The sequence below is a fragment of the Calonectris borealis genome, chromosome 10, assembly GCF_964195595.1.
Source record: "Calonectris borealis chromosome 10, bCalBor7.hap1.2, whole genome shotgun sequence".
NCBI classification, from domain to species: domain Eukaryota; kingdom Metazoa; phylum Chordata; class Aves; order Procellariiformes; family Procellariidae; genus Calonectris; species Calonectris borealis.
In genome coordinates, this window is record NC_134321.1 from 17,293,318 (window position 1) to 17,320,062 (window position 26,745).

Consider the following 26,745-nt stretch of genomic DNA (forward strand, 5'->3'; position numbering starts at 1 on the left):
GCCAGAAAAATATTCCCTTCTAGGGGCCAGTCTGCCATCACCGGGCAGAGCTGAGCTATTCCAGGTGATGTGGTTGGAGGTTTGTTCAAGGGTTTGCATCACAGGCTTGTGGTTTTCTTGAAGTTGGGGCAATTGGGCTTGTTGCAGGCCAACCCAATCACACATTCCTGAGTGTTTCAGATGCAAGATCGGAGGATATTGTATGTTAATGCTCCAGGATGGCTAATTTAACAGATCTTCATGGGCCTAAGTGAATTTATTTTTAATGTCATCGGGACTCCTCTGGATTTCCCCCAGTGTGGCAGTGATTGGTGGCTGGCCCACAGTGTACAGGGTCAACTCCAAAATCCCTGAGGGGCTCGGAAAAAATTTGAGATGGCACTGGATCAAACCCCAATTGTTCGAGGATAATTTTGAGCTCAAGCTCTAAAAGACAGATTACATCTTTGTTACAGCAGTAAACTACCAGACACAGCAAGTTTTAGCAGTGTCTCTTGCTACTCGTTTTTCTTGCTACATGACTTTCTTCTGGCCTCTTGGTACGTAAATTACCGTTGGAGTCACTGAGGCTTACCGCTTCCATTTTTCATGCATTACCATGGGAGTTTACCTATGAAGTACAACAGAGTGGAGATTTTACTGCCTTAAACTCCCATGTTCCCACTTACTGACACATCTTTTCTATCATTTGATATATCAACTTTAATTCGGCTGGTGAGCCCTGCTCAAACTCAAACTTGCTGCTCCAGATGGTCCCAAAAGTATTACGAGAAAATTTTCCAGGAGATGCACTGAACCCAGGAGGAAAACAAAGCGGTGAAGGTTTGTTCCAAGTGACTGTTCTGGGAGGATTAGATGGGGGATTTTTCAAGACTAATCTCTTTAAATGAAAATTTCAGAATTTGATTAATTTTTTAATCTGCACATGGATTTGCATAAAATTACCGCACTGCCTCATTCACATTTTATGAAAGAGAAAATGTCTGCAGCTAGGATGGACCAACTCATCACTGGTCAGCTATGAAGGGTCCAGTACACAAGTGGGTGCGCAGGGACAGGGTGAAAGGTCCTTTTGCCCCCGCTCACTGTGGTGGTCCTGCATCCATAACTGGGAAAGAGGATGATGGTGGACAGATGCAGAACGATGAGACCAGAGAGCTGCACAGAGGGTTTGCCAGGCAGGCAAGGGAGAAAGTAGGATGGAGTCTGAATACCTTTGTTTCAAGAATGTGCTGAGCTCTGGGAAACCCAGGAGTCCTAATTTCCAATACCCGTCTTTCTATATGTTTCTGGGAAAAGAAATATGTTGCTCTCATGATTGATTTACTCACCAGGAAAGTGTCAACAGGGTCTCTTTGCCTTTGATGGGGAATGTAGCCTAAGGCCAAACACAGGGAAGATAAGTGTTCTGTTCAGCATTTTATATATATAGATCAGTATCATTAGTAAAAAAATTAACTGGATTTGACATATGCATCTTACTAGTTTTTCTAGGTCACACTCCCTTCACTCCCTATATACCTTTTGGAAATGATTTTCCCATGCACTGGGGATTGCAGGGAAGAAAAATTTTTTACTAAAAAATCCTTCTGTAGCGCACTGCAGAACAGTACTACCCTGAAGCCAAGTCCATGCCAAGTCTACTTCCTTTCATGCTGCAATTTCTCAAACTCCCTATTCTGAGTCAACTTGCAATCAAAGTTGAGAGTCATTTAAAACACAGGGAAGGATCATAGTATTCTAGAGAAGATGAAAAGTTGCCAGCCTTGAGGACTGGAATAATAGAAAGGGGTCGAAATTCAGTACTGCAAAATACAAGGTCATGCTCTTTGGGATTAATAGCAAAAAATTATGAGCTCCTCGGTTGGAAATAACAGAAGAGGAGAAAAAGCCAGGAATATTAATCAGTCACAGGATGACAATTACGGCTGCCCTCTAGGCTGAGACAAGAGGCTATGGGGAAAGCGGAAAGCGGCAGATGTAATCTACCTTGACTTTAGCGAGGCTTTTGACACCATTCTCATGAACACACTGAAGAAGTGTGGGCTGGGCAAACACACTGTTAGAAACAGCTTGACCACGGGGCTCAGAGGGTGGAAATCAGTGGCTCAGGGTCCAGGTGACAGCTGGTAATCAACAGGGATTCTGCTGGGGTTTGTGTCACCCTACGGCTTCATTAGTGACCTGGAGGGTAGCACAGAGTGCCTAATTTGGGGGAAGTGCTGACAGAGCCACCTTCCAGAGGAACCGTGACAAACTGAAGGTCAGGGCCAACGGAACAGAAACCTCATGATGCTCAGCAAGGAGAAGTGTGAAGTTTTGCTGCTGGGGCAGGATCCCCGTGCATCAGGGTGGGCTGGGAACCAAGTGGTGCAACCAACTAAGGAACAACCTAATAGCAGCTACAACTACTTGAATAGTGGTTATAAAGATAGCGGAGATGAACCCTTCTTGGTAGTGGCAGAAAGTATAAGAAGGAACATGGCCACAATTTGCAAGCCAGGACATTCACATTGGACATTAGCAAAAAGTTCTTTATTCTTCTTATATGGATCAGGCCACTGAGAGAAGCTGTGGTCTCCATGCTAGGTGGTTTTCAGGATTTGGCTAGGCAAAGCCACTGCCAAGCTGATCTTGTACTGGTGATAGTCCTGCACTGAGCAGGAGGATGGAGCCAGCAGCTCCAGAGGTCCCCTCTCCCCACACTTCTGTGATTCCATGTTGTAACAGCAGGGACAGGGTTCAATGCTCCAGAGCATCACGCTTAGTTTCAAGAGTCCATAAAGAGATGCCAAGTTGTAGGATACAAGTCCTCCACACAAGCCTTCAATCATAACCGTGGGAGAGAATCACCATTCCCAGCAGAGTCCAACAGAAATCTATTCACCTGAGCAGTGTTGTTTCCAGAAGCATCTCTCTGAAATTCACGTCCACCCATCTGAGCAACCACGGGTCTGTCTGTATTGTGCGGGTTATGGTGCTATCTAATATAGAAATGCATAGGTAGAATGACTGCATTTGATCAATATTACTCAAGCAGCAATTAAACATTTTTTTCCATTAACTAGCTTTGCAGGGGCATTATCCATAATTCCTACTTAATGTGACATTTTGCTAGGAGATCCAATTATCCTGCCAGATAAATTCCAGCTTGGTATAAACTGACAAACTAAGTTCCAACGATTAGGAAGAAAGGCAGAAGAAAGAATAAAAAGGGAGTGACAAAATATCAAATCAACAACCCACGGTGTTATACCACTCTAAAACTTAGCTAAGTATTGTAGGTGTTCTGAAGTAAATTGTCTTCTGATGGTATTGGTGAGTCACCTTCAGGGCCCACATGAGATAATCCAGGCTTTGATCATGCAATTTACAGTGTGCAAGAGGCATGCCGTTCTGCGCTTCTCTAAAATCTCTCATCACACGAAAATCAGTTGTAGGTTTTGAACTGACCTGCAGTGGGGTAGCTGACCCCGAGACCCTCGGAAATAAGGAAGGCGTCTTTTGTTGAGTCCTCCTAGACTCCTGTGTGAAGATCTTGTCTCCGTTTCAAAGTAAAAATCAGTGAATCATTCTGACGAGCCAATCCCATCACAGCATGAAAGGGTGAATCGGGTTAGATGTTTAAACCTGTAACGGTGAACTCTAGTAAGCAAACAGTAAGAGCGAGTAATCTCAGAAAAGACTTTTGTTTCACTAAATCATATATGCACATAAAATAATTAAGCAGGTGTGAATGACGTGCAAGCAGACCTTTGACAATAGTTCCCGCACTTACTGTTGTTTGACCACAGGAGGGCAATATTATTCTAAAAGCAGAATCAAAATCTATTCTGGAGACTATGAAAGGAAAATGCAATTAACGTTTATGCAGGCATCTATGGTTTATTTTTTTTCCTTTTGATTCTGAGTTTTTGGGGGACCGAAATCACAAAAGATCTGGTATTCTTCTAAAATTAAAATAGTGAGGTGCTGGAAATCTTCATGGGGTGTGAGATTCTCACAGCTAGTGTTACACTTTTTAAGGTATGAGATGTAGAAAATCACAGACACGGAGCCTGACATCAAGATTCATGATAGAAAAAAATAAGAGTTCCAAGGTGTCGGTATTGGAGCACCAGCCTCAAAAGCCAAGGCGTGTGTGCTCAAAGCGCGTGCTGCTCATCTGTATCTGACGCCGCCTGTGGCGTAAGACCGTAGGGCTGCAGCTGCGGTGTTTCTGTAGTGCTGCTCGGAGGCCGGTTTTCGGAAGAATAAAATACACTGGGAAATAAAAATGTGTAACTGAACTGAAAGTAGGGGAAAAAGGAATGAGAAAGCGGCCATTGTGTATTTCAAAGAAGGGGGATGGCACGCCGGCCTGGCAGCGGCTACGGATACTCGCGGGAACGAGCGCTCGCCCCACGGAGCTGCACTCCGGGCTGTCCCGGGCAGATCCCCGGGGTAGGCACCGCCCCGCCTCGGCGCTGCAGGTCCCCTCCGGGGCCCCCCAGAAGCCGCCGCAGGCCGCGCGCCCCCAAAGCCTGCTTCCTCGCTCGTTACCACAGGGAACGCGGAAAAATACATTAAACTCCCTATCGGGCATATTACGCGCAGCGTAAAACTCGCCCGGGGGCCCCTAGACGCGCCGGAGCCCGCAGGCCCCGCGCGGGAGGGCGGCTCCACCTCGCGTCCCCCGAGCGGCCAGAGGCGGCTCCGGGCCTGCCCGGCACCGGAAGTGACACTCCCCCCCCAGCGGCGCGAAGCCGTTGCCCGCTTTACGGGATGACGTCACGCCCTCAACCCGACTTCCCTGCACCCCGCGAGGCACGGATGGGTGGGTAACGACAGCCCGGCCCCGCCGCAGCCGCCCGGCCCTGCCCTCGATCGCCCCTTCCCACCTCGGGCGCCGCGAGGGGCGGAGACGCTGACAGCCACCCCGGGCGGGGGGAGGGCAGGCCTTCCCGCCACGCTCAATATGGCCGCCAGGCACGCGACACCGCCCCCCGCTGCGCCCTCCCCAATCCCAGCAGGCCGTGCGCACGCCCCGCCCCCCCACCGAGCTCCCCCAACACCCGCAGCGGCCAAGTGCGCGGCCCCCCCCTTACCCAGGGTGCCCCGCGCGCCGCCCCCTGCCGTTCCCGGAGCAGCAAGATGGCGGACACAATGAGGAGGAGCCGCCTCTCCGCGGCCTGAGCGGGCCGAGCCGAGCCGGAGGGCGCCGCCCGCCCCGGCCCGCCGCCCCTCCCCGCCCTCTGCCGGTCCCCGTCGTCCCGCGAGGCTCTGCTCGTCCGCTCCCGCCGCCGCCCGGAGCCCCGCCCGGCTCCCCTCAGCGCCGCCGCCGCCCTCGGCGTGGCCCGGCCCGGCGGCGGGATGAAGCTGACGGACAACGTGCTGCGGAGCTTCCGCGTGGCCAAGGTCTTCCGCGAGAACTCGGACAAGATCAACTGCTTCGACTTCAGCCCCAACGGCGAGACCGTCATCTCCAGCAGCGACGACGACTCCATCGTTCTCTACGACTGCCAGGAGGGCAAGTGAGTGGCGGGGACCCGGCCTGGCCCGCTCCTCCGCCGGGCCGGGGGAGGGGATGCCTGCCTTCGGGAGGGCTGGGGGGGTTCTGGGGCAGGGTGGGGCTGCGAGGGCCGCCGGTTTGGCTGCTGCCTGTGGCGGCGTTCGGAGCGAAGCTGTACCCGGCTCCGCACCGGTGCGACTGCGCTGAGGAGGTGGCAGGTCTGTCTGCAGGCTGGTAAGCTGTAGCTTTTCTTCTGTTGTTTTTTAGTCTAGGTTTGTAAGTGGAACTGCAACGATGTCTGGCGAGGCGGGGGGAGATTATAAACGGTTAAAGTGGGGTGCAGAGATAGGAGGAGCATGGTTTTGTCTGCGCTACGGGCGTCTCTGCTTGTTACCTCTGGTAGACTGGAGCCAGCGACGGTAATTTCCCAAGTGTGAGAGAGTTCACTGCTGTGAGAACTAAATAGTTGTTAAGCTTAAAGGGTTGAGTCTGGTCACATTTCCAGGTCTCGGGATTGTTACGTATATGCCTACTGACTTCTCAGGCTTCTCTGGGCTTAAGTCTCACTAATTAAAATAGGAGTAATTGCTGTGAGCAGTGTACAGATGTGCTATTTTAAACAACCTAATTTGAGTGTAAGTTCTTGGATAAATGTTTTAAGCCAAAAGGTGAAGATGGTGTGGTGTGTGTTTGCTGTAACTTCTAAAGACTTGATGGTGTTTTCCTTAAAACCTAGTTCCTAAGCGGTGTCTGGGAACCTTGCAGATGAAGGTGGTCCTCTGTGCTTTAAATCTTTTTCTCTAGTTGCGTTTTTATCTGTAAAGCACAGTTAAATACATTTATGGTTTACATGCGTCTTCAGACGTTGTCTTAATTTATATTTTATCAATCACGGTGTTTATTGATTTCTGTTACTTAGGGGTAATGAATTAAGATCTGTGTGTTTCTCACTGAACAGAGTTGTCCGGTTTATCGTTCTTCTTTCATTGATCACACGATGCTTGTCCTGTTTTACAGATAAATCCCCAGAAATTTGCACAGCACTTGAGATATGGTGCTCTTGTTAAATAAAACATGGATAAAAACGTGCAAATAAGACCACCAGTAACACTTGCAGTTGATGTCTTGGAATGTACGCAAAAGGCATTTGTATTCTATGAAAATTGGAACAAATTGAGCCAAATGATGTCATTAGTCCATTAAAATCTCTCTCGGTTGGTACAAGTATGCATTTGGCTGCTTTAAATTCTTTTAAATTTTAAGTTTTGATTTTCATGTGATTCTTGCTGTAGAGATGTAATTCTGAGGTGTTTTTTTTTTATTTTGTAAAGTCAAGACTAGAGAGCATCACATACATATAGAAAGTGAAAGAAAAACAAGCATGTGTATTGTAGGAGAGAGAATGAAAAGGCAGGGTAATGCAGGGTTGAAAAAGAAATGGCTTGGGAGTTCCAGGAGGTAGATGTGTCAGTGTTGCATATATTTTCTAGTAAACCAGGTATTCCTAATCCTCCTGCTTTTTCAAGCAGACCAAGACATCATACTTGCTGTGTTTGAAAGATTGCATCCTGCATATTCTCTTAATTTTGTAGACCACTTATATGTTATTTTACACTTCTATTTAGTTTGCTTGCTTTACATGTTACAGTTGTTGGTGTTCAGCATCTGATAGAGTGAACTCTTACTTGAAATTACTTAATTTTTTTTATGTAAGAATAGGTGACTTTATACGTATGGTGTCTGCCATGGATTGTATTCTAGACCCTAATTATATACAATAGTAGAAGGGCTGAGTGATGTTAATGCAGATGGTATTGATTGCTCTTCCCCTTTCAAACTTGTAAAGAATAGTTTGATGGGTTGGGAGGCATTTGGTCCTTTCATCCCTATCTCCACTTAGTCCTGATATATGCTTTACAGTCAGAGGGTTTGCTTTAATTAAGTTAAATGTAGAAGATCGATGGTCGTCTACTGCAGTGTTACAGGGCAATGAGAGTAGTTTCATCAAGGTAACCCCTGTTTCAGGATGCATTTCTCTAGTGGTTATAAAATTAATTTGGAAGTTTCTCAGGTACTATCAATTAGCTTAAAAGTGTAAGTGTGACTTTTAGAGGTACCTAGGGATGCAGTACATGCTTTTTCTCTCACCTGGAAAGTTTTAGCTGTGAATTACTTTGTCACGGGAGATTCATGTGGAGATGAAAAATCAAATCTGTGAATGATTGTTGTTGTAACATAGTGGAATTTGGCAGTTTCAGGCGTACATTTTTTTTTTCCTTAAACCACCATTTCAAGGGCCTAGAACTCTTACCTTCTTGTATATGTCATTGCTAATGAATATAATGGCCAGGAGGAAACCCAACTGCTTGCTGGGTTTCAGTGTAAGATACTCCATGAAATGGCCAGAACATTAGAACTTTTCCCCATGTAAAAGTGACAAAATTTGTTGTTGGTTTTTTTTTTCCCCCCCTTTATGAGGGGTTCTGCTGGTAGAATTAAAAATGCAACTGTGTTTGGTTATACTTTAGGTATACCCTCATCCAGTTTGCTTTGTTTTGCCATACGAAAATGAGCCATACAGATACGAGAGTCATTACCATATCACCAAGCCCCATCTCAGTGAACTTCAGTTTCTGAAAGTGTCAGGACAGTTTAAACAGTTATGTGTAACCAAGAGCTGACAGGACAAGATTATCTCCTTGAAACAGATTCCCTTATCATGTATATTCTAAGCATAGGCAACAAGCTTGAAAAATTTGTCCTCCTTTTTCATGAGCATCCAGTAATTTTGGACCTGAGATTCCACTTGTATTTTAAAATGTGTAAACAACTGAATTGTGTGGGGTTTTTGGTTTTTTAAACTCATTCTGCATCACCAAATACCTTCATAATAGACTGGCTCAAAAGCATAACCAAGAGGCTTACCTGTGTCTGTTGGGGGTTAAGAATGAACTCTGAAAACTTTTAGAACGCAGTTGTGTATTGGGATGTACAGCAGTCCTTGAGGCTGGGAATCGGGCCTCGTGGCTGCAAATTTGTAAGCCTGGTATGATATAATGGTGGTCTAGCAAAGGTTTAGCTTGTGGTTTAGTATATATCAATTGTGTATTATTTATACAAATAAAGAGGTGATGATCTGACTCCTGCTTAGCCGTGGTGTTTACTAGGTGTATCAGTGAGCCTGCTTTTGGATGATGGTCTTACCTGCACTAGTAGTGATTCAAACCAAGGCACAGATATTATTACAAACCTCACCTGTGTTTTGTTTCGTCTTTATAGCAAATTTGACTGTGATCTTGTAAAGCATTTTTCTTTGATGATACTGCTTGATTTGCAAGTGGGCTGGATAGATTAACCTTAAACTCGGAATTATGTTTAGTGATTTTGATTTGTTTAAAAAAATATGTAAAACCTAGTTATCTTGTTTTGGAAACAGGCGGTTGGTCTTGTGTGAAATGACATGCTTCTGCTTGTATCAGCTTACATGAAAACTTTACTTTCTTAAAAGACAGAATTATTTTCTTTCCATCTTTTTGGTAAATGTGCTTTTGTCCATCTGTCAGTTTTTATTGTCTTGGTGTATATTCTTTGGTGTATATTCTTTTATTCTGAATAGAGCTTCTGAGCTTTAGACATTTCATAGATAAGCAAGAGCCAGACTAGGCATGAGATTCATAGTATGTTTTGAGGTTGGTGGGGTTTTTTTGTTGGTTTGAGTTTGTTTTTGTGTTGTATATTTTTTTTTTCCAATTTGGTCAACAGCATAGCTGAGGTAACTACAGAGAGCAGTATGGGGAAGTATATCAGGCATAATGTTACAGAATTTTAGTGTCTAAATTTACATTTGATGTGTTGTGTTTCATCTGTAGCATGTTTGCATCTGAAAATTGATTTTAAAATCTACTGGAGGAACTGAGGAAGAATCTGTTGAGATTTGGTCTAAGTGGTACACGTGGTGTATGGGTTTTAATTACACTTGCTGTATTGGCTTTCAGTTAATGGAAGCTTGTCCCCAGCAAGTTCATTTGAAGCCCTATGGCTTCTGCTGTTTGAGAATTAATCTTTAAGAATGAATGTCTATTTTTGTTCTGATATGAAAAGTCTCCAACTCCTGTTCTTGTTTGGGTGTGTCAGTTTGAGGCTAATGAAAACAAGGAAAAAGTTGAGCATTTTAGAAATACCTTGTCTGAGGGTGTAGTCTGATAAACTTTTCTTTTGGCAGCAATATTGGTTTAAACCGCTTCTGCTCTTTGTTTCCATTCCCATGCTGTCTTTGGTTTGTGTTGGTAAAATATTTTGTGGGCCTGTGTAACAACCAGAATTATAATTTCTGGATTAAAAATAACTCCCCAAAGAGATTGTATTATTTCTGATGTTGATTGGTACCCCTGTTGGTTGACTGCCCAGCTTTGAAACCACCGTGCTACCTCAGTGGAGGAAGAAAGGGGAAGGAGAGTGGTTGGAGACCTTGCACCGCTTAAACAGGCACTGCTACCGCTCCAAGATATGCTTATTAACCAGCTACTTCCAAGTTTACTTTGCAGTTTAAATTTCTAGTACTGCTGTACATCACTTGCTTACCAGACCCCTAAAAATCCAGTTCTGTACGTTTTCTTCGCTCTCACTAGAATGTCTTTAATTCTGTTGCAAAATGTTACATTTGAGTTTCATGCTTTAATTAAGATCGGATATGAGTATAATTGTCCAGTAGTTTGGGAGTCCCTGTGATACCATTGCTTTTTTAGACTACTGGTATATATACGTGTTTGTCTTAATACTGAGAAGCCCTATTCTGAATGAAACACCCCGTTCTAGGTTTTGAAGTATTGTAGGACAAAAAGACAAATTATTCTCAACCTAAAATAAGCAGCAGATGAATTAGAGATTTGGATGGGCAAGGGAATGATGAGGCTGTGCTGCTTGGCATTAAGGGCTTGTTATGCTAGCTCCTCATATTCTGTTTACAGTAGACATCATGGGGAAAAAGAATTTTTTGAAGAGACAAATGCATTTTGCAGGTGTTACAGGGAACTCCTCAAGCCTAGGGATGGTCTTGGAGAAAGCACCAAGGTGCTTGTTTGAAAATCAAATACAAATGCTTTTCTTTCTTTGTATGAAAACATCTGACCACTTGAAATGATTCTGTAATATCTCAATGAAAACAGGCCTTGTTAGTGTGGTGAGTTTTAGTTTGAGCTTTTTGTTGCAGAGAGTGCAATTATTTCTGCTTCCTTCTGACAGACCAAAGAGAACGCTGTACAGTAAGAAGTATGGAGTGGATCTCATCAGGTACACACATGCTGCCAACACTGTCGTGTACAGCTCCAACAAAATAGATGGTAAGTGATCAACTGGAATTGAGCATATTTAATCTCCTTACACTTAAAACTACATGCCTGGATAAATAGCTCTAAAGAGCTGGGAAAAAATTATAGCAACTTTTTGGTGGTAAACATGCTGTCAGAGACAGAAGAATTAATGTTCAACTCTAATGCACAACTTGGTGATATTCCTTTGAGCATGCTGACGTGAGTTTTGTTCATTGCTGCAATATTAAGGGACTAAAGAGTTAGTGCAATAAAAGTTTGGTTCTTGATTCTGCTGTTCACTTTGCTGTTTGATACGAGTGCCGTCAGTCAGCCTCTGTGTCTTAATTTTTTACACATGAAATGAGGTAGAAGGAGCATGTGGCCAGAAGGTGGGCTAAACGCCGTAGCTCTGCCTGGTACACACACAAGTCAGCTGCAACGGAAGGGCATGTTTTTCCATTCTCTGTACGCAGCAGGGAGGGCAGGAGGTTCAGGTAACTCAGGAGATCACCAGCCAAGCTTGGAGGAGGTCACAGAGCTCTTCTGAGATTAGCTTTGCTTCTCTTAATCTGTTTTTTCCATATAATGGACAGAACACCCATTTTCATGCCGTTTCTCCACAGTCGGTGTCTGAGATAGCTACACATTGTAAATTGGTGACATCGAAGGGCTTCTAGAGCTTTGTGACAGGCTGTCGTAGTTTAACCCCAGCCGGCAACGAAGCCCCACCCAGCCGCTCACTCACTCCCCCACGGTGGGATGGGGGAGAGAATCTGAAGGGTAAAAGTGAGAAAACTCATGGGTTGAGATAAAGACAGTTTCATCGGGAAAGCAAAAGCCGCGCACACAAGCAAAGCAAACCAAGGAATTCATTCTCCACTTCCCATCGGCAGGCAGGTGTTCAGCCATCTCCAGGAACGCAGGGCTCCATCACGCGTAACGGTGACTTGGGAAGACAAACGCCATCACTCCAAACGTGCCCCCCTTCCTTCTTCTTCCCCCAGCTTTATATGCTGAACATGACGTCACATGGTATGGGATATCCCTTGGTCAGTTGGGGTCAGCTGTCCCAGCTGTGTCCCCCCCCAACTCCTTGTGCCCCCCCAGCCTGCTCGCTGGTGGGGTGGGGTGAGGAGCAGAAAAGGCCTTGACTCTGTGTCAGCACTGCTCACGTGACGAAACATCCCTGTGTTATCAACGCTGTTTCCAGCACAAATCCAAACCACAGCCCCGTACTAGCTACTGTGAAGAAAATGAACTCTATCCCAGCCAAAATCAGCACACAGACTCTCTATTAATGTATTTGAGTTTAATTTAAAATTCAAATTTAGGAACTGGCACAATAAGTACATTAATTCTTCCTAAGGTTGGAAACAGCTAGAGTTCATTTCAAATTTTGTCTCAATTTTGTTTGTTGTAGTCAGTGTCTGAGAGTTTTTCAGTGAACACGTCTCTCACACAGCACTTCATAAATGGGTTTTAACATTGTATTTGTAAACTCATAATCATTTCTGGAATAGTGGTTTTGTTTTGGTTTTTCCTTTGCAGAGATAGAGCTTGACAGTAGAGATACTGGTGCCTTGTGGTGTGTGCTAGGTTACTTAAGGAACCTTAAAGGAACATAAAGAGTATGAATTAGAACAGATGGAAGTTAAGAGTTAGGAAGTCAGGTTAAACTAGAACCAGCTGGGCCTGAAACTAGAGGAACAAGGAAGTTTCCAATGGAATTGGATTTAATGGTGTAAAAGGATTAAAAGTGTGATGGGAAGCACTTACCTTTTTAACCTGTTTCACAGCCTACTTACTATTTTTTTAAGTTATTACCTTGTTATGTCACATTTCTGACTTGCCTGTTATTTAATTTACAATTAATTAACAATTTAATGAAGCATTTTTAATGCCATTTTGAGTTGTGAGGTTTTGTTTATAAGCAGTGGTAAGCCTTTGAGGAACCAAAACTTAACAGTCTCCATCTTGCAGGGTAGCATTATGATAAATACTTGATTAGAAGAAAAGAAAAAGATAGAATGTGAAACTATTTGTTGCTGTTACGAACTGTAAGCCTAATAAAACCAGCAGCGTGTTCTGTAGGGGACCAGATACTCTGTAGTCCCTAATGCATGCAGTCTTGGGCAAGGTGCATTGTAGTTAACCTGTTATGCAGTTACTGGGAGGGAAAATTAACCCAGGAACATGTTATAGGAGTGCTGGCGCCTGCTCCCAAGCATTTTATCTGTTGGAGTTGCTACCAATCCACTTCTGAAGATTTCCTCAAGACCCTGGAACCTAGTTCCTCTTGCCTGATTCCAGGCTGAGGTAGTAGTTTGTACAGTTTGAGGGTCTATGATACCACCCGGTACAGGAGATAACTGTACAGGCCACTGCCTTGCCTGGGACAGAGCGCTGCCAACAAAAAGGATCACAAAGGATCACAGTTCCCCAGTGCTTCCTCTTTAGCAAAGGAAGATGAAATTCTGCATGGATACTTCGGAAATCAGGTAACGACAGTTCTTGCAAGAAAAGCTAGAGAAGTGTCTTAACAGCATGCTTGAAGCATATCAGTTCTAGCCGTGATGGGATGTGACACTGGTGTTGGGGATTTATGTTTTGGATAGTCACCTCAGGTCACTTAGAGCCTTTCAGAATGGTGCGTCACCAGCGTCATGTTTCCAGCTTGATCAGTCAGCTTTAGTTTTCTTGTCAAGTGCTGGAGGGTGGTCTAGAACTCTGATCTCAACTTGATGTGAAACCTCAGGCAAAAATGGTAACTTCATCATTTTTTCACAGAAACTAAATTTTGCTGAATGAGCCTTTCAAAAAGCTCTGAACACAGTATCCCTTATAAGTATTAAAATGCTCTGCGCATATTGCATCCTCTTGGCTCTTGTTCTTCCGAGTCGAAAGTAAAAATGTCCTTTTCCCTCAGTTTATCTTTGGAGCCTCAGCAGGACTTGTTGTTACGGCAGTACGGAGTCTCTTGGCGCTGTATGGTGCGGGTGCCTAATGCCAATCTCTTCCATTCAGTAGCTTAAACTAGCATCCTCTAGCTAGTGTGAGAAGGAATTTTGCTGATGCTGCTTTCAGATATCAGAGGTTTAACTTGTGCTCTTCACGTTTCATCGCTCAGATGGATCTGCACATAAAGGTTAAAAAGTGGCTTCTGTGCTGTAATAATTTTTTCTTCTTGCAAGGATTTCTTTTAGTTTTGGGGGAAAGTCTCAACAGCATCTTCCACAATTCTGGGCTACTCTTGGTATGTTCATCTATACTCAGAATAAAATTACCATTTGAGACGTGTTGTGGTGCTGCTCTGATTTATTCAATATATTTTTAAGATTGCTTTAAGTGGACTAAGGTTTAGATTATTCCTCTGTCCTCCTCTTAAAGCTTAGCTGCTCTAAGTGCAGAGAATGATTGTCAGATTAAAAAAAAGAAGAGAGATTTGTTACTTTTTAATGGTCTTGTCCTGGCTTTGAAGTTCAGGTTTTTATCTTCTCTTTGGCTAAATGCTAGAATTTGCACATTTCCTATGCTTACTGTTTAGTTGGAGACTTATTTTCTGGATGTGTACGTAGGTAAGACAGCAAGATTCATGCTGTATAGCAAAAAAAAGTGGTAGTATCAACTTTGTAGATTTGATACTCTCAGTTTTGTGAGAATGATGGAATAAAACCTACTGGTATTTAAATTCTAGCAACTTTGAAGTTAATTTCAAAAAACTTGACAGTTTGCCTTTAAGATGTAATATGACTTTAGACTGTGGGAAGTATCTTTTCCTGGTGCCTGATTCCCAGTTTTGCCTTGGAAACCAAGTTGGTTTTTGTCTGTTTCTAACTTGATTCTGTTTCAAAGTTTGACTTGGAATCAAACGACCAGACCTAATCACTGTGGCAAGATTGCTGTTGCTGTGGGGAGCAAGTTTACTGTGTGACCACTTCTGGATAACGTTGAGTTCATGGTATAATAAAGCTTATGGTTTGTTTATTTTTTCAGATACAATCCGATACCTCTCCCTGCATGACAACAAATACATTCGGTATTTCCCAGGGCATACAAAAAGGTAAGATGTGGCTTAGAGACAGTACAGGAGAAATTGAAATAATGACTGTAATGAGCTTGAGTTACATTATACTCGATTCACTCTGGTTTTCACTTTGTAGAACTGTTCGTGGCAATTAGAGCTTGTACACAACTGCTGGGGTAGGTGTTGCTCCATTCACTTCTTTTGTGTGTGTCTGATGTATGTGTTCTTCTGTGTTGCAGAGTGGTTGCTCTTTCAATGTCTCCAGTGGATGATACTTTTATTTCTGGATCCCTTGATAAAACTATTCGACTTTGGGATCTCCGCTCTCCAAATTGCCAGGTAGGATGTCAAATTCATGTGCATAGTGTGTTGCATTTTCAGTTAGAAGGATAAAAATGAAAAATGGATGTGTGCTTGTTATAAAACAAAAATACTGCCAGAAATACATGCTGCTGATTCAGTGTTGACACCTTCCTGGAATGCTGAAGGAGCCTCGATCACAAATCTCTGCGAAATATGTATGTCGCATTGTGTAACAGCACTCACTTCCACCTATGTCTCTACTGGAGAGGCGCTGGGAAGAGCAAGAAATAACACCCACAGCTGATGAAACAAGAGAAGAGCTGGATGTCATCAGCTTGTTCATCAGGCTGCTACCCCATGCAGAGAGTGTTCTCTCTTAGCCAGCATCTCTCCTGGGTTGGGAATGCATCTTACCTGCGTGTTTATAGTGTGTGTTTAAAATTGATGCCTCGATGCAATTAAATTTGATGAAGAAACATGATTTAAAGTAACACAGCAGCCATATGGCCTATGCCCTCCTTGAGTCACCTTTGTTGTTCATCAGACCTGTTTGTGAGCAGATTTAACTTTCTAGCAAGGCAAAACCCTATTTGTTTTTATTTGTTTTGCTGGAATACTTTACTGTACTTTTTTTTAGTGGAAGCAGGCTTGTGTGGGCTGGGCAAAGTACCAGAGCTGGCAGCAGGGACAGGAATGAAAGACTAGGAGTAGAATCTCCGCCTTTTATTGGTGATGAGCTGCTTTGTCCCCATATCTGGACACGTAGTGTTGTGCTCTCATATTTTCCCATCTCACTGGGACCATTTTGTTTATGAGAGGGGGATATTTAATTATTCCAGATGAGTAACTGTAAATGCAAAAGGAAGAAAAGATGACATTTCTTACAAAATGGTTGTCTTAAAAGCAAGCTTTTTCTGACAAGTCTTAATTTTGCCTTTCTCCGGGAGTATGTCTTTAATGCCAATGTGTAAGTTTCCCTTGGGATGAATCTCAATCTCAAAGTTGCTACAGATGAGATAGGGTTGTAAATTCAGTAGCAGTTCTGTGATTTATGCTAGTGCCTGAAGTTGTAAGAATGGTAAAACTAGGATTTGTAACTGGAAGTTTGGGAAACAGGTTGAGGAAGTGTTACTTGTACTTTTCGATTTGCCCATGAGATGGCAGCCGTAGTGCCTAGAAATATTGTCGGGAAGCCAGAGGTGTCCCGCTTGTGAGGGCCCTAAGTGTTGGCTAGCTTACTGCCTAGCCTTCAGAGATCACAGGAAAAACTGACCTAAATCAGAAAGAAGAGAGAAGTAGTGCTAGACTTCTCTAGAGAAGAATGGTATTTCAGAAATGCAGAAACTTCTTAAATGTATTGTTGATTTAATCGAAGATGTGTTCTTATTTATGTGCATGCAGTTACATAAGGACATTTGGCTAACACGCAGAGACCTGCCAGTCAGCATACAGAAAATTATATGCCTTGTGGGCTTTTACCAAATTTTCTCAAGTCTTTTCTAGTATGTGAGTTAAGGAAAAGTTAACATTAAAAATAAGCACTGATACTAATCTGTCAATTTTAATATGTAAGGTCTGTTGGCTTCCAGAAGGTATGAGTTTTCATTAAACAGGCATGGAAAGTTCAGCAGTGGTGTTCACTTGAGCTGTTTCTACTTGCTTTCAAAATACTTTTTTTTTCCCTCCTTCGCAACCGTAATTGGTAGAGCGTTGCTATCAATCTCAGCAGCAGTGTTTTGTGGCACTGTCTGGTGTGGTTATTAATGCAGCCACATCATCCTCCCTTCTCTGGGTACTTTTTGAGTGGATGACAGCTCGAATGAGGTCTTGATTTCTTCTGATGTAAACTTTGTCATTGCAGGGAACTGGAAGCTCTGTATGATGACCTGAAGTAGTCAGAATTGCTTTTGAGAAGCTGAGTTCTGAACCTTTGTAAAACCTCAGTATTTACAATTGAAATTCAGTTGTTCCACCCGTAGGCTGCTGTCCTGCTCACAGTGGGCTCAAAGGGTGGTAGTAGAAATGTGAGCATCAGTTTCGCAAAATAATTTGGACGACTTCTATTTTCTAGGGTTTAATGCATCTCCAGGGGAAGCCTGTGTGTTCTTTTGACCCAGAAGGGTTGATTTTTGCTGCTGGAGTCAATTCTGAAATGGTGAAGCTTTACGATCTCCGTTCTTTCGACAAGGTGAGCTACCCTAACTTCACTTCTTACACTTTTTAGCTTGCAAGAAGTAGTCTAAACTCAGTGCTTAGAGGCTGGATTTGTTTACTCCGACTTACTATCTGGGATGCCTGCTTGGCACCTAGAGAGTTTTCGGTAAGGAAACATCTCACAGACAGGGAGGGGTACGTGCTGTCACCAGATCCTGAAATCCACTCCTGAACCAATGTTAAAGTTCCACTAACTCTTTAACCTGTTCCAAACTGCTGTTTAGGCTTTTTGTTGTTGTTGGGTTTTGGTATTTTGTTCGGGTTTTTTTCCTTGCTGCTTATTCTGGGAAAACACTGGCAAAGATGGAGCCAGGATTGTCAGAAAGGATGGAAGTTTCAAAGGAAACTGTAATTGGGTGGGCAGCTGAACTGGCTAAGCACTGAGCATAGTTAGTTCCATGGTTTCCAAAAAGTCAGATGACAATAACACTGGCTCAAGCTCTTCAATTAGCAGCCTTGTTTGAAAACTTCATCCTACCTTAAATTAATTTCTGCTGTTGAATGTGGCAGAGTATGGGACTATTGGGTATTGAAACACCCTATCGTGGCTCTTTCTTGCTGTGGAAACTATGGATTCGTACTTTTTTGAAACTTACACGTGCAGTGACATGTTTTTGCCATGACGCTTTCCTTTGGTATCTTAGGACTAAAGATTTTCTTTTGAAAAATCTTAAACTTTTTCCTGAGCTAAGGTTAAAAGCAGACTCGTTAGCAGCAATGCATACAGAGTCTACATCATATTTCCCATTTTTGATTGAAGGGGCCGTTTGCTACGTTTAAGATGCAGTATGATCGAACGTGTGAGTGGACAGGCCTGAAGTTCAGTAATGATGGCAAGCTCATCCTCATATCGACTAACGGAGGGTTCATTCGACTGATTGATGCCTTTAAAGGAGCTGTCCTGCATACGTTTGGGGTGAGCATGTTGCCTGTGTTACCTGCTTGAAACTTGGTGTTAGCTTTGGGACCTGGTGCCCTTTGGTTGCGAGATTACTGTGGACACATTCTCTACTACATATTTTCCTGTTTTGTGTCCTAGGGTTATAACAATAGTAAGGCTGTCACGCTGGAGGCATCATTCACACCAGACTCTCAGTTCATCATGATAGGTAAGATAATTCTTCTTGAAAGAATTCCAGTGCTCTGAAATTAGGTGTGTTATGTAGGACTAAAGTTGTGTCTGTTTTGGGAAGCAGAATGTATTTAAATAATACAACGCAGCTGGAAGCTTTCTTTGCATCGATAGTTTTCTGTTTTGTTAGTTTACTCAGCATTTTCTAGACTGAAATATAAATGAGCCTGCAAGAAGACTTTTATTTTTTCCTTTATATATGAACACTATTCCAAAAAAGATAAGAAACCGGCAAACTATTGTGGAGATCTGTCACATGATTTATGTCAATGATCCTCAGCCTGTGGCTAGGATGCACTCATGTGCTGCCTCTGAAAGTGTTTTGGGGCTGTATGTTGTGGCCTCCATTACCTAATGAACAAGGCACCTGTCTCTGCTTGGGCGATTGGTCTCATAGCCTGGTGCATTTGTACCCCTCCCAGGGACATTCCTGCACTGGCGACGTGCTGGGGCAGCTGCATTTTGTATATGTGGTTCTTATAAATCCCCATGTCTTTGGAACAAGCTCTGCTTAACCCTTGGTAGAAGCAGTAGGCATCAGCCTGATGGCTTCAGCATGATTCCTCTGGCCCTGGCCCCCTTCCTCATCCCCTGCAGGAGGGACTCTTGAGTGAAGTGGGTGGCAAAAAGCAGTTGCAGCTCCTGTAAAGCCTGGTGCTGCAGGTTGGGTACCTCAAGGTAAACCCTTCGGTCACTCTGCTACACTCTGCTGCCCAACAGGGCCCACGAACACAAGTCAGACACATTTGTGTGTGCTGCCCTCTCCTAGCACTTTCTTTTTGTTCTTATTTATATGGCTGGTGTGTCAAATATGTTTAACTTTGTGGTAATTGGTATCCTGATCCTCATTTTTCCTGGGTGAGTGATAGTCTTGGCAAAACTTCTTTTTTTGTTCTGGTTGAGAACTTCCTGATTGCAGAGAAAGCGAGGGTGGTTCTTTGTTTAGTCTGTCTCTGGAGAGCACTTTATTGCACATCTTTACCTTCCTGTTGTGCTACCTTCCAAATGAAAAATGTAGTGGAAGAAGTTCTAAAACACTTATTTCTGTTCAGTTTTTACATATGGTTTAAGTTGTTACTTGTGCTTCTTAATTTTTCCATCCTGAAAGGCTTACATATAAATACAGAAGCAGAAGAAAATTCCTTGCATTTTTATTAGGAATCCTATCTAAAAGCAGACTCGAACTGAATTATAAAAGTGTTAAGTGCCCAGCCTCAGGGTTTGCAAAATGCCATTTTAAAGTGAAAAACATGTTCCGTTTTAGCAATGTGGAGAGTTGACATCTCCAGTGAGGCTTCTGGTATTTGGCATAGTGCATTGGTTACCTTCAATGGTAAAGCCTTTGATTTGATTCTGTGCCTACCAAGTGAAACATTTCTCCTTCTGTGTCTGAACTGAGAACTTGTGTGAACAGTGACTCTTGGACCCCGCTTTTGGCCTCTCGCACATCGGTACAAGTTGGCAAGGGTCTCCCCTCCTTAGTTGGATGGTGTCAGCTCTCCTTTTCTACTGGGTGACCGTAGTTGTTGACCTCTTTACCACAACAGCATTGCACTGCGTTGCATAGTTGAGTCTCTGCAGTGCAAAGATCTAAACCTGCTGTTTGGATACAGGTGTGTAAACTCTAGTGAGGTTCTGTAAATGCCCTAGTGATACTTTGGGAATTTTAAAGTTTAAGCTATGAAGACGAGGCATGCTTGTTCCTACAGTTCTGTGACAGAAAAGGTTATGTACTTCATTTTCCCTGCTCGCCTCTCCAATGTATCTTGCATATCTTGTTTTCCACTCCCGCCTGCAGGTTCGGAGGATGGGAAGATTCATGTTTGGAATGGGGAAAGTGGGATGAAGGTGGCTGTGCTGGATGGGAAACACACAGGTCCTATAACCTGTCTGCAGTTCAATCCAAAATTCATGACTTTTGCTAGCGCATGTTCCAATATGGTAAGGAAAGTGGTTTAAGTTCCTCCTAGCTCAATGGGTGCTGACCCTTTTAGAAGTGAATCTGAGAAGGCTGAGTGCTACTGATGGGGATTTCCTTGGGCTTTGGTGAAAGCCAGGCCCCTGGCCTGCGCCTTACCTGGCGCAGCACACCTGGGAAGGCAGCATTTGAACGCACACATCAAAGCAGAGCAGTGAATGAATGCGCACAGAAGTATGAGTTCTTTAGGTCACTGTACACAGCTGGTATTTTCAGTTTGTGTAAGACTGGCTTGCTCTGGAGAACGTGCAATGCAAACCAAACCAGCGTAAGCACGGATTGTAACCTTAGACCGCTGGGAGGGTGTTGCTGCCTCTTTGGTAGTCTCTGCCTGTGTTCTTATGGAAGGTAGCAGGGATCAGCTCTTAAGTGTGCTGTAGGAGAGATTTCTGTTCTGCTCTGTAAAAGATGTTCGTTCTTTCCTCTTTTGTAGGCCTTCTGGTTGCCAACTATCGACGACTAATTCCTACGCTGCAGCTGCTGTCGGATGACTTCCATACTGCTAACAGCAGCACATTGTTGCAAGCATAGTATTGGAATTGCCTAGGTCTCCTAGACTGTGTTCCTGTTCCTGCGTATGTTTCCATATGTCTCACCTTAATTTGCTGCATTCCTTTGCGAGGACTCTTCCACTTGACCTCCTAGCATGTTCAGAAGCGGCATGCTACACGTTCTTACCTTCCAGTCCGTGCCAGCAGGCTTCAGCCGAAGTTGGAACTGACACAGTATTATTTCTAAGAGCAATGAAGTCTGTTTTATTTACAAAATGTTGCATTTTTTAAGCTGTAATTGTGTGTTTTCCTTCTGTAAGTGCACAAGGCTATTGATGTTCCAAGGTGGAACGTGCAGTTCCTTCCCATAAGTGCATGTTTTTCACATCTGGGATTTCTGGTTTCACTGCAGTCCACAGATGCAAAATTACTTCTGTGCCAAATGTGAACACTGACCATTTTCAACTTAAACAGCAGATGCTGGATTCTCTTGCAGTGGAACACGTGCCGAAAGAGTGGGTGACTGTAAATATACATTATACATCCTGTCATCCTTTTTCTGGTGATTTAGCGTGCAACAAACCATACAGGTTTTGTCCACTGCCAGAGCTTGCAGAAGCCTCCCTGCTGTTTGGTGTGCCAGCATCCCGGAGGGCGCAGACAGCACTGATGAGATCCGGTCAGCGTCCCAAGCAATAAAGGAGTCTGTCAGCAGGAAGATGGAGAAACCAACTAACCGAGACTGAAAGCACAGTCTGCCTGTGTATCTTCCTTGTGTATCATCTTGGCTGATCTTACTTGTAAATATCATGGGGGGGAGGGCAGTGGGAATGGGCCATATTTTTTTACTTTTAGATATTAAAGAATATGACGTGGGCCAGTATTGTGGGGTGTGTAGGCTGTTTACCTTCACCGATGCAGTTTTCCCCTCCTGGTTTGTAAATAAGCTCCATTAAATTCTCCCCACACCAGGCTTAGACCTGTATCCCTTTGCTGATAAAACTGACGTGCAGTTAGTTCATCATGCGTTTTGTTACAGGCCCTGCAGGTTTTCAGCGATAGCCCTGAAAGAGCGACGCTTCCTTTGTTGGATGGTGTCTTCAGAATTGAATTTTAAAAATCTTACACGTCACTGTGCTGACTCTGCTTTGCTGTGGTCCTGCTCCAAGGAATGCCCCTGCAAGGAGGTGGGAGGGATGTGCCCCCCTGCTCCAGAGGGGCTTGTGGGCAAATGGCACAGAAAGGCTGGCAAGCTGGTCTTCAAGCCTGGTTCCAGTTTCTTTTTCCTGAAACGTTGCATTGATCGGATGTATCCACCAGCAAGCCGGGACAGGCTCAGTGTAAATGTGTTCATTGTATTCTTGCCTTTCCAAACACACTTGGTTTTATGTGCTGGGTCACAGCTTGGAAAGTCCATTCTTTCCCTCACCCAGTCACGTGTGCTTCCCCTCTCCTAAATGTAGGATGCTGGTAAGGTGACAAGCACAGTAATGGGCGTGTTCTCTTTGCTCTCAAGTGCCATTCCATACTGGAGGACAGTGCTCGAGCATTTTACCTTGGGTCAGTTGTCTAGATATTCCACTATTACAGCAAAGTTCGTCTCAGCTGTGGGGCCCCGTGTATAATTCAGAGCATGTCTCCCTGGAAAAGTAAATCAGCTTGTAGAACAGCTTCTGTTTTGCTTTTCCTTGCCCTTTTTTTTTTTTACAGCCCTTGTCAGTGGAAATGTGCTGTGCTAAGAGCTGGGGATGGGGAATGAGCATTTCTCCACTGCTGGTTCCTTTAAAGTAGCAGCACATGCTGAGCTGCAGCATTTGCCTGTGACGGTCAGCAGGAAGACTGCTGTGCATGAGGCAGTCTGATAAACTTGATGTTTGGATCGATGCTGTGGTTGAAGCTTCTCCTTAGGCTCCGTGGCTTGCCTCTGCTGATGCTGCCGCATGAGTTTAGAGCCCTTTGTAATGGCACGGGCCTGTGGTGGGAGTTTGCCATCCTCCAGACTGGAGGAGGGAAGGGAACAGCAGACTGATGCTTTCGATCTTGCCAAAGAGGCCTGCTGTTGGAGATGCAGATGAGAGATTCGTACTACTACACCAGCATCCCTCTTCCCGGCATGTAGCGTCCCACTGTCGCCCATAAATGCCCAGCGTAAAGGGAGATGGGTATCTTGGTCCTCACAGTTGACTAGGTTTCCACAGCCACTTCTTCAACTCAATATTGCTGCATTTCAGGCTGCTTGGTGCTATTTTACCATTTTTGGTGTGTTTGTAAGCAGCTGTATTTTGCAGTGGTTTGTAACATACAGGTATTTGGGATTTGTAGTGCATTTTAACAGTAGCAAATCATCTTTCAGGTTTTTACCAAGTCTGTTGCCTGAGGAAGTGAACAGATAGCCTCCAGCCTTTTTTCTTGTTACTTTTCACAGGGAAGCATTTGGAAGTCTTTTATTCTGAAAATGCTCTTTGCTGATGTGGTTTGAGTGCTTGTCTAAAGACCGTTGTTCAGCTCTTTTCCACTTGCAGTGTTGTAAAACATGGTGCGTTGCAGCATGAAATGTTTAAGAAAGAGGACCAAAGGACTGATCTGGGAGGACACATACACTAAGAACATCAGTGGCTTTCTGAAGTGAAGATAAATTTGCAGGTTCGTGCACAACACAGCACTAATGCTCAGTTCAAAATTAAAGCTGAATGCCTTCCCAGGGCCGATTGCCACCCACACAGGCAAAGACATCTTTCTTGTTGATGTGGCACTGGGTGTTTTCCATCTGCCTTTAAAAGAGGGAAATGTGCCAAGTGGTGTCAAGGAACTTGAGTATCACGTGTTTTTCTAGAAAGTGAGACAGGAAAGGTGAATAAAGCTTTTAGCTTCCAGCGTCTACGTGCTTCTCTTAAAGTATCAGGACTGCAATTCCTGTGCTCTTCAGGGCAGCCCGCTAATGAGAAACGGACCTCATTAAAAACAGCTCTCCCAGGTCTAACCGAGTCTCCGACCTTATGTAAAACCAAGCAGGAAACAGCATTCTCCCTCCAAATTTGACATCTAAAAGATGAATCCCTTCCGTGTTCTTTGGGATGAAGTAAAGACCTTTCTTCAAAACCAGGGGGAAGTGAGACACAACAGCCCACCTCTGAATAAGCAGTGGTGGTGGCTGAGCACATCTGCTTGGGCCGTAGGAGATTTCGGGTGTAATTCTCTTCTCCAGGTTAGTCTTGTGAGAGTTTTGGTGTGGTGGTTGGTTGTTTTTTTTTTTTTTGAGGCTCCCAGGTCCTTGGCTAATGTCCCAACCCCTGCTCTGGGGCACACAGGAGCAATTCAGTGAACAAATTTGGAAGCAGCAGTGTATCTTCTCCAATGCCTCTTGACTATATTTGCACTTTAAGAGACTTCACCTTGGTTTTGGGTCAGGGGCTAGGATCCTGGCGAGCCTTTCAGAAACTGGTCTGTTTGGTTGTGAGCTGGTATGGGGAGTTTGACTCCTAGGTGGTATCTGCCAGATGAGTGTAAATACATAAAGTCAAATTATGCTTTGTCACAAAATATGTGGAGAATTCAGTGTTGTGGCTGTTACCAATAAATATTTTGTAGAGAGATCACCAAGTGCTGTAAATTCTGCGTTTGTCCGGTGTGATACAACTTGCTGGTTTCTTAGAGGGGGAATGGGAAAATCATCCATTTTTTTTAAAGCCCCTTTGTTTTGGAAAGTCAGAAGCTCTGTAGTGGAAATCGTGATGCTCTGGAGCTATCCCTACATAAATTGCCCATTTTAAGAGGTTTTTCTTGCCTAGGAATGTACCAGGATAGGGAAGCAGTCTTGTGACAGCTACTTGTTGAGGTATGGTGCCCTAGGTGGAGGGGTGTTCACAGAAGCCTGTGGTCTGGATGGAAGAGCTGAGCCCTTTCTCAGCAGGAAGGTGGGGAAATAGCTTGTTGCTTTAGAGTACCAGGAGACTTGGATCATTACAGTCAATGTATATATAGCATTACAGCTGCTGTAGGGGGAATGACAACTAGCATCAGGTTAACACGGGTAAAACTCCACGTGCATCATTCTCAGGTTAAGCTCAAGAGGATGGGGGAAAAGCGGAGGTGGAGAGAAATGTGTTTTGTTCTATCCCTTGCTTAAACCATGAGCAGATAGCCGAGAAGGCTGCCTCATTCCTGGGTCCAGGCCTCCCACTGCAGGAAATCATCTTCTGACACCTAGCCCTCGCGGTAGTACTGCTAAGGGAATACCTCTGGTGACAAACCGGCTTTCGGCAAAGACAAATCCTAAGCAAAAACTCCTCTGCAATTTTGTGAGGCTGTTTTTCTCCATCTTGGGTCTGTTTAAAACCTCTGACAGGAATTAAACTGCAGTAAGATGCATGAAAAAGTATTTTTATTTGGACTTTCATCCTTGTGGAACTTAAACACACACTGGGGTTTGTCCGCTTCACTAGGGAATCTTGGACCTTGAATAAGGAATAATGAAAACAAGAGTGGGGGCTCGGGGAGATGGGAAGCTTGTCCAGACCTGAATTTGCCTGGCTAAGAAGAGAAGCAGATCCTCAATTTAAGGCACAACTCGGTTTGGCATGTCTTCTGCGCTGCTGTTCCTGTTGTAATGAGTGTAAGCGCTTGTGATTCAGCACTGCAGACAAATTTGAACAAACCGGTTTTATTTTACTTGGACCTGTTCTACTAAATCAGCTGATGTACTTAAACACTTCAGTTCTCATCAGTGCTACTGCTACACAACCAGCTTTGCTGTCAGAATTGACCTGAATGAATAGAAGAAGTGTTAGCAAGTGTTGCGGACTAAGATTTGTTAGAAATCTATACCTTGCATTACATTCCAATGTACTTAAATCCTCTTAAGTAACAGTAAGCACGTCTCTTTACACAGGAGGCTCCTGTACACCGATGCGTAGGTTCATCTGCTAACATCGTCTGTTTTAAGGTGGTGCTGCCTACAAAGAAACTTTCTCAAGAGGTCTGGGCTACTGCTTCTGCCTTTGCGTTAGGTATGGCCATGCCTAACGCTGTCTCAGCAGCAGCTCCTGGGTTGTCAGTACCTCTTGCGTTACAGTGAACGGATACAAGGGACACTTCAGCTTACGCATCCAGTTTTACACAACTTAGTTCAAGTCTGATTAAAATCCAGCTCTTGAGACTGGCTGGATCTCAATTGATCCTCATTCTTCAGTATTAAAAAGGGAGAGGGGTCACTAGAAACGTGGATTTGAGTCTCGCTGTACCACAACGATCTTAGAAACAGTACCCTTCAGCATGCGTGGCCCCCTTTTGCAATTTCTCCTTGGCCCAACAAGGAGAAAGGAGTAAGGGGAATGATTTGTTGCCCACTGTTCCTCTCTTGCATGTTCTTAAGGAGCTAATGTTCTTGTTGATCTTCTGCGTAAGTGCTGGCTGTGCACTTTCAGGTTCCACTGCAGATGGTTTTGCTGGAGGAGAGCATACATGCACAGCAGAAATCCCTCAGTCTTGGGCTGATGGTGAATAGCACCACAGGAGGGGGACACAGAGATCCTGCGTGTCATGCTAACAGTCAGTCCTCATCCCTGTTGTGTAGTGGAATGACAAATACAGAGATGTCATCGTAGGATGCCTCGTGGCTGTCATCCAGCATCCACTGGTGGCCTCTCTTGTCTCCCCTTGCTCTGCATACCAAGCACTTGGCCAGTTCTGAGAATCTGTGGGTGGAAAAAGGGCGAGGTTTGGTTTAACGTGGCACTATCCCTTAAGAACAACATTGAGATGTTATCAAAACGGTAGGCACCAGCTTTACAATTGTTTCTTAAGG

The 26,745-nt window shown here is 44.1% G+C and overlaps 3 protein-coding genes across 9 annotated transcripts in view; 1 reads left to right on the top strand and 2 right to left on the bottom strand.

Annotated features, from left to right (window-relative positions):
* Positions 1–5,161, bottom strand: part of GLYCTK (glycerate kinase) — a 17,666-nt gene extending 12,505 nt beyond the window's left edge. Inside the window, exons 1-3 of one of the 5 annotated variants that reach the window (XM_075159124.1) lie at positions 4,881–4,963; positions 3,454–3,630; positions 2,888–2,984 (exon numbers count right to left, since the gene is read on the bottom strand). The gene's annotated coding sequence lies outside the window, so the exon portion shown is untranslated. Of the gene's footprint in view, positions 1–1,331; positions 1,663–2,887; positions 2,985–3,453; positions 4,974–5,087 lie in introns of those variants that run through there. The other 4 variants (XM_075159123.1, XM_075159125.1, XM_075159126.1 and 1 more) reach the window with 4 other exon arrangements.
* Positions 5,122–26,745, top strand: part of WDR82 (WD repeat domain 82) — a 24,908-nt gene continuing 3,284 nt past the window's right edge. The window contains exons 1-9 of one of the 2 annotated variants that reach the window (XM_075159139.1): positions 5,122–5,513; positions 10,733–10,830; positions 14,794–14,860; positions 15,064–15,163; positions 17,199–17,315; positions 18,102–18,257; positions 18,381–18,450; positions 20,272–20,414; positions 20,885–21,825. In XM_075159139.1, coding sequence (XP_075015240.1) covers positions 5,353–5,513; positions 10,733–10,830; positions 14,794–14,860; positions 15,064–15,163; positions 17,199–17,315; positions 18,102–18,257; positions 18,381–18,450; positions 20,272–20,414; positions 20,885–20,914 — 942 coding nt within the window. In that variant the 5' untranslated portion in view covers positions 5,122–5,352 and the 3' untranslated portion in view covers positions 20,915–21,825. Of the gene's footprint in view, positions 5,514–10,732; positions 10,831–14,793; positions 14,861–15,063; positions 15,164–17,198; positions 17,316–18,101; positions 18,258–18,380; positions 18,451–20,271; positions 20,415–20,884; positions 21,826–26,745 lie in introns of those variants that run through there. The other variant, XR_012675044.1, reaches the window with a different exon arrangement.
* Positions 23,375–26,745, bottom strand: part of PPM1M (protein phosphatase, Mg2+/Mn2+ dependent 1M) — a 9,758-nt gene continuing 6,387 nt past the window's right edge. For both annotated transcript variants that reach the window (XM_075159130.1, XM_075159128.1), the window contains one exon: positions 23,375–26,635. In XM_075159130.1, coding sequence (XP_075015231.1) covers positions 26,491–26,635 — 145 coding nt within the window. In that variant the 3' untranslated portion in view covers positions 23,375–26,490. The remainder of the gene's footprint in view (positions 26,636–26,745) is intronic.